Raw genomic sequence first — 15461 nt, 5'->3', positions numbered from 1 at the left:
ACATATAGGTCAACTGTTCTCTATCCTATAACATTAAAATATCACGATCCCAAATATTTAATAAAGAAATCAAGGTCTTATTTTTAATATTTATGTTAAGACTTTTTTGGCTTATAGTTTCAAGTCACCTAATAAGTTCTAGTTCCTTTAAAAAAAATCATATTGGTGGCGGTTGTTGATGCTGCTAGTTACATCAGCTATCATTCCAGGGGCTCCCTCTACAGATAATCCAGATGGCTTGGTTAACAGTGTTTGAATTCAAGCAAGAATGCTAGAAAACTCTTATCCAAAATGCGGTCCCTTTCAACCATAAAATGATTTTTTTTAAAACATCAGAAACATATATTGCCAGTCAGTAGCATACATAATGCACTTTCTTTGAGTGCTGACTATGTTTGAAGTTATCAGATGATTGGACACGACATAAGGGGTATACGCTTTTGTCACCAATTACATTGTCTTCTAAGTTATGCTAAATGATAATATGCAAAATTTCTTTTATTAGTTATGTCCAATGTCAATTACCAAAATGCAACGAGATAATCAAGAAGGAACTAGTTAATGCACAACAAAATTAAGAAAAATGAACTCACGTGATTTGTAAGCAACTATTTATTGAACATAAACTAAAAATATGTATTAAAACAAATCAACTGGACACCATTCAATCACATCCAGAAATATAAAAAAGAGGAATGTGGAGAAAGATTATTTAGAGCCTCAGACATAAGCTCAGATACTTTCAAAATAGTCCTGGACAAGCTACCACACAAAACTTAGAAGTTTCCTTTAAGGAAATACGTAAAGATCAGCTCCTTGTCTTTATTAAACCTGAGAAGTAATTTTCTATATTAAAGCTCTGAGACTTTAATTTTGCCTGTTCTAATCTCCCACAGGAACAACACATCTTTGTATTCTATATAATTGTGTAGTTACTATTAAAAACCTTACCTGATTTCAGTAGCAAGAATTAAATCCCAAAACAAATACCCAAGTAATTACAAAGTTCTTCAGAGTATACAGTGTATGACTGATGTTATCAATATGGAAAATGGTCATGTTAAACAAAATTGTAAAATTATGACAGCTATAATATTATATAAGAAAGCTAATATGTTCGGATAAATGCTTCTGAAAAATTTAATTAAATCTTGATTACAACCAAATCAAACCTTAAGTATCTAATTTTAAGCCACTCAGGACATAAGCAGATATAATAAATATTTTAATTATAAATAATCTCACATTAAAAATGCTTTAAAGTCTCAAAATTATTTTAAAGCCCCTCCTTAAAATACCTTATCACAAATAGTGGAAAACAGCTATAAATAATTGCATTGCACAGGTACATAACCCCACCCACCCAGAAGTTTATTACCTGTAAATGAGTCCAATTCTTAAACACTTCCAATATCATGCACTGAAAACAGTCACCCAGCAAATTTATGTCAGGCATGCTTATTAAAATAATTTGCTAAATACCAAATATAATATTCATTACAGAACCTTTAACACAAGAAAATATAGCGAAGATGTACAATAATTTGGATTGTTAAACCAAATGTCTTTTTGTAAAAAAAAGAACATATATCATTACTTACTTTATTAGCCTGAATCAAATGAAAATCCTTTCCATAGGCCTTCAGTCCTTGTTCAAAATTTCTACACTCTTCCTCTGTCCAAACAGATAATTCCTCTGACAAAACGAGGGGAAAAATTGTTAAACAATATTCCCCTGAAATGTTGCATATGACAAACCAAACTATAAATAAAAATGTAACTTTCTGGTAAAAATAATGGAAGCAGATCATTCCTGAGATCTATTACTGATTGTTGCAAAACATAAAGTGATAAAAATTCCTGATTTAGTAAGATTTTGAATGATTTGGTACCTACCTCTCCAAGCCTCAACTTGGGCCACCTTCTCCTTAATTCTTCATGATCCAACTATATTAGTCACCTTTCAACTTCTTAAATTCACTATATTCTTTTTTACTTCACACTTTGTGCATGATGTCCCCTTTGGCTAGAATTATTTCCTGCCCCCTACCGCACCCCCTTTCACTGAGATAATTCTTTTATATCTCAACAAAAAAACACTTATAATTCTTTTATATCTCAACAAAAAAACACTTCGTCTGGAAGCTTTCCCTAACAACCCCACCCTCTCCCCCTACTATATTAAGTCCCACTTCAGTAGGTTTCAATAGCACCCACTCTAGTTCTCCTTGGAAGAATCTCTAACTATTTTTCAGCTTCCCTATCTAGACTCTAAGCAACATGAGGGCAGGAATTTTGTTCATAGTTATATGTTCAAAACTTAGGAGTCCCTCAAATTTTTGTTGAATGAATAAACACCTCATTTGTAACTTAATTATATAAAAAATAAACAGTACTCTTAGTGAAGCTGGATGGAGGCCAGATTTAAGTTTAAAAACAAAAACAGAGAATAACCCTGGATTTAGTTATAGCTTCACTGTTTATGAATTGTTCGCCTTAGCCAAGCTTAGTTCAGAAACCCCAGTCTCATCAATTTTTCACTTAGCTCATAGGGCTATTACCATACTCAAGTAAGAATATATTTAAAAACATGCTTTGAAATTGTAATTGCAAAATACATAATTGTATTTTTATATTTTTCCTTAAATGATCTTACTTTCCCATAAAGAAAGGAATAGACTTAATCTTATTTCTCATAATGCCTTGTATAACACTTCTGTTCAGCTAATATTTACTGAATTCAAAAAGATAAGAATTATTAAGCTTAGGATAGAATATATCTAGGTAAACTGAAGAGTTTAATTTTTAAATTTGTATCAAATGATGAAAACAAAAATTTAATATTTATGCTTACCTCTAGCTGCTTTCACATTAAATCTTAATCTTCTCAATGCCTCTTCTGTATCAAAATTGCATTTAACTAATTCATATAAAGCCTAGAAAAATAAAAGGCTTCAATATTTGACCCAGACACTGAACAGTTCCATACTATAATTTCTTAAAAGTAAAGATTTTTCCAGAGTCCAGTGTTTATTTTCATTCTTTCGGGAGGGCAAATAATTTTAGTGAATAAAACATATAGAACACTACACTAAGGAAAAACAAATATAAATTTAACCCTGATAATTAACTACCTCTAAATATGTACAAAATAGTATATGTAAACATTCTAACTAGGTGGCCCTAGTAACCTAGGAATTTAGAAATAAAAAGAAATCATTTTATGTAAACCACAATCCCTTCTTTGTGGCTTTTTGAGATTCCTATTATAAGATCATTTTAAACAAATCAGAAAAGAAAAACAATGATAAAAAAAGGTAAAAAAAGATAATGATGTTATACAGTGGTACTTCAAAAAGTTCATGGAAAAATAGAATTAAGATAATACAAACTGTTCCATGACCTTTTTGAAGTACCCTCATATTAGGTTCATGGTAGGCACCGATCTTATAGTGTACATAATAATCTTATCCCAGATGAGCATGCCAACTTGATGATATTCAGATTCTCAGGCATAGCCAAAGGAATTTTTAAAAACCTAATAAAAAGTACATACAGGCTAAATAAAACATCAAGATTTTTGTTTTTTTTTTGAGTTTTAATCACACCAATGAAGTGAATGTGGTAACAAACGGTATCTTACACCGATTATAACCTCAGTCAGATTCCCTGTGAATAACATTACAGGAATTTTGGTGGACACAATAACAACACTGAAAGTGGCAGTATTTACATCTATAAATGTGTATGGTTAACTTATTTTTGGAAAATTCTTATAGTTGTTTCTGATGTACCTGTTCGTTGTCTTTTATGTGAGATCCTTCAGGAATTGCTTCTACACCTTTCTCATCACCTGTTCTTCTAGATGCATCCTTAAGAAATACAACCACCTTATCTTCTGGTAAGTACTCAGGATCCCATAGGAGTTGATCATCATTTTCATATACTAAATTAGTAAAACATAATGTTAAAAAAGTTGCCAAAAATTGATAGACTTTGTGTTAGAACATATCACTGAACAAAAACTCATACTTAGAGCCAAACGTTGAGAACTGAGAAGTGTTGTTCTACTACTTGCTTGACTTCTTTCTTGAGCAATATTTACAGCCTAAGTGAATTAAGCAATCTAAACAGAAAGCAGGTTCCACTTTATGCCTCCTTCATATCCAATCTTACTTACATTGAGTTCATCAAATTCCAAGTTCGCTTGGTTTGAATACCACCTCTACCACTTACTACCTGTAAGACCTTGGGCAGGTTACTTCTCTTTCTCCACCTCATCTGTGCAATGGGGATAACATTAACTCTACCACATAAAGTTGTAAAGACTTAAAGTACTTTAAAACAGTTCTGGCACATATTGAGGTTCAATGGATATCAGCTCCAATTATTATTTTTGAAAAGATGTCTAGAAGAACGCTCACCAAATGTTAACACTCATTTCTTGGTGGTGAAATTTGGGGCAATTTCTAAATTTTCTTTATATTTTTCTATGATGCTATAAATCTTTTTCATAAAAATAACTCATTTAGTTTTTTTAAAAAAGCATTTAAATTTTATCACAATTTTTATTAAATAAAATTAAAGCCTAAATCTCACCAAAAATTAAAAAAGTGAATGTAAAGGAGATGACCTGAGACATACAGCCTTGTGGAATTCTAAATGACAGGAAGATGAAAACATAGATAAAATTAAGAAGAAATAGTCATGAGATAGAAGAAATACCAATTTTACAAGAGTGTAGCATTATAGCAGCTAAGAAAAAGAAGTGTTTTAAGCAGTAGTTTCAAAGGCTAGTTAAATACTGTTGAGTGACCAAAATGAAAACTGAAAAAGGTATGCTGGGTTTACTGACAAGGAGATGAATGCTGTGAGAACTGTTTCTGTTGAAAGCAGAAGCCATAATGGAGAGGACTCAAGAGTAAAGGAAAGTGAAGAAATAAAGTAGAAAACTTCTGAAAAGTTTGGTTGTAAGGGTGAAGACAGGGCAGTAACTAGAATGCATGGAGAGTTGAAGAAAGTTTTTATGTTGTTTTTGTTTGTCTTTAGGTAGGAGACAAAACTGCTAATAGGAAGGAGCTAGCTTGAGAAAGACTTTAAGAGACAAAGGATAACTGACAGGGTCAAAGTTCCTTGTAGTATGAAAAGGAATTAACATTAATTAAGCATCTCCTATATACTAGGAAACACATTAAGCATTTTTACAGAAATTACCTTGTCTCCCCACTCACGCACATACAGTTCAAAACCTTCTTCTACCTTTTAGTTTCCCAAAATAAATACTCTAAAAGTATAGCCTGAAAGATAACATCTAGACATTTTTCCTTAAGATATGTCCGTCATTCCTTTTCTAACCTGCTGGTAAAATCCCAGTTAAGCTCTAAATTGTAAACATAATAAAACTCCCATGATAAAGTGATTTTGGATGTACTGCTATTGATTTCTGTTCTCTGTTCAGCCTCTGTTCTCCAAAGGGAGAAGACTACAGTTCTTACATTCTTGGGGTGGTGGCTGAGCCATATAAGAAAACCCTGGACTCAGGAAGAGGAAGGTGAAGGGTGGGTCACTGAATCTCAAGTGTTCTCCCACTTAGACACCCCCACTTAGGTTTATGAAATAAGCACGAACCACCTGAGATATTTCTGGAATCACTGCAAATATTCTGGAAGTCCCAGGCAGCCATAGGATACAGAGATGTCCTTAAGTAAGCCTATTAGACAACCATCACCAGATGGCGCCAAATGACAAGTCAGACCCCTGACTGTGGGCTAGACAGGCTAGCCCTGATTATTTCATTAACCTCAGAATAATAGAACACTTCATTTTATGCAATTATAATATATTCAATAATGACTAGGAGGTGAGAATTAGCATCTCAACACAGAATAAGCTATATTACCTTTACTGGTTCCAGACACAGAACAAATTATTTACCAGTTAAGTTTACACTCTAAATAAAATATGTAACTTCTGACTATAATCTAAATAAAATAAACAGTTGTTTTTTAATTAAATGTCTGTTATGGAATGACTAAAATGCCAAAGAGGATAAGAAATTCAGAAGAACTTCACTATCATCATAAAACACAAAAACAAAAGAAAAATAAAGTCTATATATACAATATTTAGGGATAAACTCTGTAACAGCAATAAAGAAAAAAATTACTCTTTATTGTAATTAAGTGGCACGAACATGCTGAATGTTGAAAAATCACAATCACTGAAATGTAATGGAATCTTCTCTAATTCATTCTAACTCAATTACTAACCTTAAGTGCAGTCATGTGTTACTGAATGACAGGGATATGTTCTGAGAAATGAGTCAGGATATTTTGTTGTTGTGCAAACATCATAAGGTATACTTACACAAACCTAGAGAGTAGAGCCTACTATATACCTAGGCTTATATATGATACATACATTATAATCTTATGAATCACTGTATATGTGATCCATTATTGACCAAAACGTTTCGTGGCGCATGACTGTATTAGAACTTTAAAAAAGCAACCACAAATATATCCACCTCATATTACTGGAAGGCATAATTTGTATGTGATTATAAATGAGTAACAGAGTTCAGAAAGCAGTTCACTAGTATATTAACACAGGTTAGGTGATGAAGCGCTCCTTATGGTGTCTTGTTAAAGCATAGATTCTGACTCAGCATGTGTGAGATAGGGCCCAGATTCTGCATTTCTTACTAATTAATTCACAGTATTGTGAATTAATTCATGAGTATTGCATTTGTTCATTTTCCAGTAAGTTATTTAAAAATTAAAAATAATTTGCCAAATTTTCATTAGAAACAATTTACACAGTCCTTTGCTATTCACTGCTTAGTAACTCCTAGTCATCTAAAATTTATGTCATGAAAGTATAAAAATTTGACTGGGAATACAGTTAATTGCTCCCTTCCCTTGACCTTTTTCTTTTTTTCTGAGATAGCCCATTTAATTCTCAATTTATCTAGTCTACGGTTCTCAACCTTGACACTACTGACATTTTTGGCCAGATAATTCTTAGTGGTGGGGAGCTGTCCTGTGCATTGTACATGTTTATCAGCATTCCTTATCCAGTCATACAACAAAACCAGTGTTTACTCAGTTTAGTACATGGGAAAAACAATAAAACACATGCATAACTTTCACAATTACCTTAGGAAGAAGTACAATGCTTTTCATCTGCCCCACATCTCCATGGGAATTAAGCCCTTTCTCATATGGTCTGAGTGGGACTGCCAGTACCCACTGGAGTCCCAGGAATAGATAAATGACCCAGGGCAAGCCACAGTACTCACTCATCTATCTGGTCACAGTAATTACTTCTAGCTGGGTATGTGACACAAGCTCAGTCAATAGGGGCTCTTTTCAGGACTTTTGCCGGAGCTCTGGGAAATGGGGAAATCATATCGGTTGGTTCTTTAGCTATAAGGACAGTGTAAAGCACAAGGCAAGAGCTCTCAGTATCCATCTAAAATTGTCTGACAATAAAGGAAAGAGAGAAGGAAGGAACATGTGATATCCTAAGAGTCCCTGAATACAGTTACACAAGCATACTACTTCAAAAAGATCATGGAAAAACAGTATTAGAAGATAATCTGAGGGCTGACCCCGTGGCTCACTCGGGAGAGTGCGGCGCTCCCGCAGCAGGTTCGGATGCTATATAGGGATGGCTGGTGCGCTCACTGGTGCGCTCACTGGCTGAGCAAGGTGCGGGCGAAACCAAGCCAAGGGTTACGATCCCTTTACCAGTCACACACACACACAAAAAGAACCAAAAAAAAAAAAAAGAAGATGATATGAATCTGTCCATGAACTTTTTGAAGTACCCGCATATTTGAATCCAGACCAATACAGATTTCCAGTAAAGCAATCCAGTAAACTCTTTTTTCCTTAAGCTAACTGTATTGGGTCCTGCAAGCAAAAGGGCATCAACTGATTTTTTCTGGAAATTTGATCAATAAAACCTAAATAGACAAGATTAAGCATCTATTGAATATTAATGTCACTTATTAAGCACTATGTACCAGACACTATCCTACTAAGTGCTATACATAAAAATACCACACGTAATCCTCACAACAGCTCTGTAAACCCTATTATTATTATTTTATTGATGAGGAGAAAAAGTATAATGCAAGGCCAAATGCCTATGTAATGATCCAAATTCACTGACTCCACATTAGTTCTGTTAACATTCTTCTGTAACCACCTAGCAAACATTTGGCGCCTGAGTTAATAAGTACCTATTTGGCAAAGATAGATCTAATTAGTATTAAGAATATAAAGATGAATAAATAAATGGTTACAATACAATGTGTTAAGTATGTGATAATTTATATGAATTTCAGAAAATGTTAATAAACGTATATGGCTAAGGAGATTTTTTAATAACCAAAAGAGAAAGAGGTTCGAAGGAGCTTGACTGTAACTAACAAATCTTGTTCAATTATTTGAAGTAGGAGTGATAACCAATGAGAAATATATAATCTGCACAGAGCCCAGTAAAAAAAAAAAGGTGACAGAGAAAAAATTTTGTCAATGTCCCTCCAGGATACTTAGTAAGAACATCTCCATATATCAATGAAAAGGACAATTCTGATCCATCTGTCAAATTATCCCTCCAATAAAGATCAAGATATCTTAGTTTTACGGCACTTTTGCTCACCAAACCAATAAAAAATATCCTGTGAAATTTTTTCCATAAGAATGCACTAATCACCATTATTCCTTTAACAACATTTATTTTCTAACAATATGGTTTACATAACAGTTTCATGAGTTTGGTTTGCGTACACAAGGTACCCTAAGTGAAGATAAATTTTGGGCATCCTGACAAAAGTATGAATTTCTAGAACTGTGAGGCTGAGGAAAGGCCCTGTACCACAGTGACCCCTCCAAAGCAATGTCACTCTGCTAAGTCTAATCTGATCCTCCTTACACAATCTAACATGCTTAAATTCTCAATAAAGCTTCATAAATCATACTGCTTCCTGAAAAAAACTACCTATAACTGCTTTCTAAAATCATATTAAAATTGAAAACATTAAGCCAGAATTAAAAACATTAAAAATTAGATTGTGATCACTTATTTACTGTGACACTTGGTAATACAAACATGAAAATAAAAGAAAAAATATGAGCATTAAGAGATAATTAAAATTACCTTCAGCAGTAATATTCATTTGCTGAGGTAATATTCATAAAACTGAGTTGTTTCCTACCCATCTACTATATATGAAACTTTCAAAGACAGGCAGTACTATATTTCACAGCCAAAATTTAAAAGAAGTTTAATTAAAAAGGAACAAATGTCATTTATCTGCAGAACTCAATGGTGAACATGTGTTCACCATTATATAAGTATAATATTTAAATTTCAATTATAAAGATAAATACAAAAGCCAATGGATTTGTTTTTGCACACAATTACAATATGTTCACAGAACATACACACAGAATTTCAATATATAACAAGGTCATTCCATATTGATTCCTTTAATGTTATAGAAATATTACAGAAATTAACTTGAAAAGTGAATGCAAGCTGTTAAACATTTAAATGGTGTGTTAAAATATTTTTGCTGTCACAAAAATGTACTGGCCTGTGGTGTTCCCTGGACTGCTTCTGACCTGCTGCTTGCCCTGAGAGAAAGTGCACACTTAGATTATAAAAGTAAGTTTTTGGAGGGAACGCTAAAAAGAAAACAAACAACAAAAGACTTCTACAACTCCAAAGGGCTCTGCATAAGTAACATTAAAATGTGGAGAAGAAAACAAAGAAAAATGAAGAAAGATCTCTAGCTCTGAGTGATGTCACACTGCACATGAACTCATTAAAAACACACATACATAAGCATTCTTTCTGGAACCCACTCAAAGGAATAATCTGAAATAGGCTCCTCTAAAATAAATCCTCAAATATTTCATGTTATTGAAAGTATGACTTATTTTAATATTTTTAGATAAAATGATGAAAAAAATCATGTGAAATTTAAGAATACAAGTTATAATCCCAAATTATTTTGAAAACACAAGTGTCAAAGTACTCCATTTTAGTAAGTAATATTCAAAGTTTCAGAAGCAAATAAGCTTTTTAAATAGATGTTTACTCTCAATTTTGTTTTTAAATCTGTGTTTCATTGACATAAAATAATCTGCTTTTAAAAACTAAATTACAATGGTCAGAAAAGGGTAAAAGTTCAAAACATCTAAAATAGGGGGGAAAAAGGAACAAATGATTGGGATGTTTCAAGTTACTTAAAAACAAAAGCATTCACTTTTTCTTGCTTTTGCTAGGTTTCTATGGACAAAACTGGAGAAAGAGTAAACATATTTCTTCTTACAGAAATAATGCAGAGTTCTCTTTCATAAACCAATTGTGTTACTTAGGAACCTGTCATGTTCTTATCACATTTACATACAAAGTAACAGTTCATTACTTCAAAGGCATAAATCCAGCTATGTAATTTTACGAATAACCTACCTTTTTCATTTTCTCTGTATCTACAAATGCCAACTGGAATCTCTGCTTGAAACATGGAGCCCACCATAATCTCCTGTTTTAAAAATATCATAAAACATTAGTAAGATCTAGTAACAAAGATTTTATACCCATTTTCTAGCTTCACCATCTTCTTGGTAAACATTTCCTGGTTTTTCTGTCATAAAATACAGATACAACCAATTAGCTACCTCAGAGGACTACTGTGAGGATGAATGACTTAATAATAGGTAAGAGTTTGGGTATGATTGGATGAAAATATTAGTAATAATAATGGGGTGAAATGCAATGTAGACAATGAATACAAAACTTTACTTCAAAATATGGGGGAAAAAAAGTGAACTGTGATAATTCAATGAATAAGATAACTGCAAAACGTCCTGAAAAATAGTCAAATTCAGATATTTTCAGAGAATGTACACTAAGACAGTGGTCTCAAAATATGGTCCCTGAATCAGCATCATCAGTGTCATCTGGGAAGTTGTTAGAAATGCAAATGCTCAGGTCCCACTACAGACCTACTTAATCAGAAACTGGGGGTAGGACTCAGTAATTAGTATCTTATAACAAACTCTCTAGGTGACTCTAACACACACTTAAGTCTGAGAAGCAGAGCTTTAAGGTAAAGGAAATAAAAAAGGGTTTGTATAAAGCTCAATAGGGGCCAGAAGGATAAGCAAGTTACTGCCTGACTTTCATTAAAATAATACAAAATGAAAAGTAACACTTCCTCAAACATAAAATCTAATTATAGGAAATCTGGTAATCAAATCTATATAGTCAAATCACCGATTAAGTGAAACTGACTCTTCAGAAAGGCAACTGGAAAACACCACCAATGAGATTTCACAACACATGGGGACCAAGATTACACCAGACCCTTTTGTCTGGTGGCTAAATGTTAAGAACAAATTTACTGGCATTTTCAAAATGAAGACTTGAGCAGAACAGTAACAAAATCATGGTCTAGGAAGTTTAGATAACTCAGGATTTGAAAAGTTCCTCTCTCCTGTTATTGTTACCCCACTGATGTTAGATATGATTTTATCTAGTATAACTTTAAAGATAAGCTCTATGTAATAAAGTTATTGCTGTACCTGTACAGAAAAACCATTCTCATGATGGGTTTTCTAAAAAAAATATCACATACAAGTTTTCTTCACTTTATATAGGAATTCTCTTTATGTCTTCCACTATAAAGAGTCCTCTATTGTTACTCTTTGTGCCTCTTTTTACACTACTCACCTTTGACTACCAAAGAATAGATATTCAACCCTGGCTGGGGTGCTTCTAAAAATATCAATGCCTGGACCTATTCCAGACCAATTTAGAATCTACAGATGAAGGCCTTGATAATGAGTATTTACAAGTTCTCCAGGTGATTCTAACATGAAGACATGGTTGAGAACTTCTGAACCAGCATAAAGATAAGAAACTTCCTTTTCCAATTAAGTTCAAAACACTTCTTTTCACCTCCTAATTTGTTCTGTAGTGTAGGGAAGGAAAGGGAAATTCATTTAGAATCATTACGTGCTAGGTATCTAATATGTAATTTTCATTTCGTCTTCACCAAGTCCCATAAGGCTGACATTGTTGTTCCCATATTATATGTGAACAGATGAAGCTCAGAAAAAGCATCTTCCTCAGAAACACATAATTAGTAAGTTCTAAAACTATAACTTAAATTCAGGTTTGACTTCAACACTATTTCCCCTACCCTAGTTTCTATAAAAATCAAATTTTATCTTATAAGCCTTAAAAAAAATGAATCTCTAAATCTTGACAATGATTTACTACAATGAAATCATAATGAAAGAAAACAATCTGGAGTTACTGTGGGCTGCTTTACGTAAGTTTTTCTGAGGAAGAGACTAATACTTCCCAGAAATGAAGGTTGCACCTCCCCCATGTTCTCTCCTTCCTCTGAGCTTTTGTTCATTCATTAAAAAAAAAAAAAGTGCTGAATGCTTAATCAAATAATCTACTGGACATTACAGATATGAAGACAATTAATGTATGCTAGAGAAAAAGATATATAAATTTGGATTATCGTAGAAAACAGCAATTTAATAGGATTCCCAAGTTTTCTAGTTGTTTTCATCTTTTTCTGTATGGTGAAGGAATCAGATTAAAAACTGGATTAAAGAACACTTGCCCAAACAGGTCACATAAAGAGTAAGTAACTTTTGTGATTCTTGTTTTCTGTCTTCAGTCCCATCACTCAAATTAAGTAACACGTACTACACACTGGGCTAATTATTTCTTACCATTCTAACCCACGTTTATGTCTCTTTCTTCTAACTACTATAGCTTTGTGTTGGTTTCATTTAATTTAACATTTAATAATGCATTTACTTATGTTATGCAGCTGACCCTTGAACAACATGAATTTGAACTACGTGGGTCCACTTACATGCAAATTTTTTTCAACAAATATACTAAAAATTTTTCTCTTCCTTATAATTTTCTTAATTTTTTTTTATTTTTTTAATATTTTCTTTTCTGTAGCTTACTTTATTGTAAGCATACAGTATATAATACATATAATATACAAATTATGTGTTAATATATGTTAATTGTATATCAGTAAGGCTTCTGGTCCACAGTAGGCTATTAGTACATTTTTGGGGGAGTCAAAAGTTATATGCAAATTTCAAGTGCACAGGGGGTTGGCATCCCAAACCCCTAGATTGTTCAAGGGTCAGCAGTATTTATACTACTTCTTTCAAGGAACATCCCTCCACTTCTGCAGCAAAAACATAAGCTTCTGGAGAAAAGCACCTCCTGTCTCTTAATAGCTATGTAAACAAGTTATTCAGTCACTGAATGCAGAATACCATGTCTCCCCAACTCTAGACTCCAGTCACTAATTATTAAAAATTATATGGCTTCTCTATACCTTTGCTAGGGGGCACACTGCTTATCTATGAGAAACATCCCTTTGGAAACCCCAAAATAGATAAATTTTGGCTGAAGCCTGGAATCCTTAGGTAGCCCAGTCCAAGTTCATATGAATATTTCATTCTTCCTAACAGATAAACTTTAGATATGAGATGTTCCCTTATTTTAATCGGCAAGAGGGTCAGCTCTTTTTTAAGTTTGCCTTGGGCATCCTAACCCAGACAACTTTAAACCAACTAACAAAAACAACAAATAAAAAACCATGGAGAAGGCTCAAAAGTATTAACTAATTAAACAAACAATCTTGACTTCAAAAGAATAAAAAGTCCACTCAATTTGGTGTTTTGGGCTATATTGCTCCAAAGCAATAATTGTTATGCACTACATTTAAAGTGAGACCTAGGAAAAACAACCAAAAACCTCGCTGGAATTTAAAAAAAAGAAAAAAAAAAAAAGATCAGGCGTTCCATATCTCAACAAGAATAACATCATTTCTTCTATATATATATATATATATATGAAGAAATAAATAAAAAAATATAATTTGTTTTAATCAATCCTACATAACATTTTGATAGATATTCCTAAGAGGGCAACTCCTTTGCAAAAACTTAAAATTAATTCTTCAATTTAACTGCATGATACAATACTACATAATTTTATAATTGGAAACTACTGTCAATATATTATCTTTAAATTCAACTTAGAAATTAACTTATTTAATTTTTTTTTTTTTTGGCAGCTGGCTGTTTCAGGTATCTGAACCCTTGACCTTGGTGTTATTAACACCACGCTTAAACCAACTGATCTAATTGGCCAGCCCTTCTTATTGAATTAAGTGTAGTTATAGAAAGGCCAAATCTGTCTTTTCACAAACATGCTTACCAGTTATAAATATCAACATGAAACTCAATTGTCCTAATAGTTTTCCCTTTATAAAGAAATATGGGATGAAAAACTTGCAATCTAAACAATAAACAAAATTTACTTAACAAATGTCAGAGCCTCTGCAACTGCTTTCCAAAACAAAAAATCACGTGATATTCTTTAGAGGGCAACAAAAGTCTCATTCAGAACTAGTTCAGGACTAGATCAAAAATCTGGATTTCTAATCTTGGTTTTAGTACTGGCTTGCTTAATATAGTTCAATTCTTTCCAAACTGTCACTTTATTTTAGAAAAAGATAAATATATCTCTTACCTGGATTATTAGGGAGGAATTTAAACATTTACCAAATGCTTAAATGTCACAAAAGGGCTTACATTAACTTTTATCAATATACATAATTAGTAAAAGAATAATTATACTTGGATTTTTTTTTACATTAACTTATCTAAGTTTTGGAAAAGTATGGTTCTAAACTACCTTTTTCCAGTCTTCTGATGGAATATAATCTTCATCTTCTTCAGATTCTTCTTCTATTTCACTATCTGGAATAAATAAGACAATAGTACTATACAATGATTGCTTATCCTGCCAATATCTATAACTGTATATTGTTTTCACATCTACCATCAAATACTTGGACATTCCCAAAGGTATCTGGTTGAGTTAGGTAGGCCAAGATATTTCTAATCAAATAATCAATACCCTATCACAAAACCAAAAACAAAACAAAAATAAACAAAAAACCATTCTTGGACAACAAAAGTCTAATTGAGCACTAGTTCAGGACTAGATCAGAAATTTGAATTTCTAATCTTGGTTTGACTCACTCAACAAAATCCAATTATTTCCATACCATCATTTTATTTTATAAAAAGATAAATATATCTCTCACCTGTATTAAGGGGAAATTTCAAAATTTACTAAATACTTAAATGTCACAAAAGGGCTTACATTAACTTTATCAATATACACAGTTAATAAAAGAATAATTACACATGAAGAATTATATTCTCATGAAATGATTTCCTACAAAAACTTCAAGGGAAAAAAATGATATAGAGACATTTTAGACTTGTTTCTAATCCTTATTCTGCCACCAACAGCCTGGTAACAGAATTAGTTCTCAATTTCTTCACTTATACAATGAGTGTTTAGACAAAACACTG

The 15461-nt window shown here is 32.5% G+C and overlaps 1 protein-coding gene across 4 annotated transcripts in view; it reads right to left on the bottom strand.

Moving 5' to 3' along the window:
* The window catches only part of MIER1 (MIER1 transcriptional regulator), a 56500-nt gene that overhangs the window by 9168 nt on the left and 31871 nt on the right, over positions 1–15461 (bottom strand). For all 4 annotated transcript variants that reach the window (XM_063105332.1, XM_063105328.1, XM_063105329.1 and 1 more), the window contains 5 exons: positions 14773–14837; positions 10489–10561; positions 3795–3946; positions 2855–2936; positions 1602–1696 (listed from right to left, as the gene is read on the bottom strand). In XM_063105332.1, the coding sequence (XP_062961402.1) occupies positions 1602–1696; positions 2855–2936; positions 3795–3946; positions 10489–10561; positions 14773–14837 (467 nt within the window). The remainder of the gene's footprint in view (positions 1–1601; positions 1697–2854; positions 2937–3794; positions 3947–10488; positions 10562–14772; positions 14838–15461) is intronic.

Source organism: Cynocephalus volans, chromosome 8 (assembly GCF_027409185.1).
Source record: "Cynocephalus volans isolate mCynVol1 chromosome 8, mCynVol1.pri, whole genome shotgun sequence".
NCBI lineage: Eukaryota > Metazoa > Chordata > Mammalia > Dermoptera > Cynocephalidae > Cynocephalus > Cynocephalus volans.
Note: the sequence above shows the minus strand (reverse complement) of the source record. Positions and strands in the feature narration are given on the sequence as shown.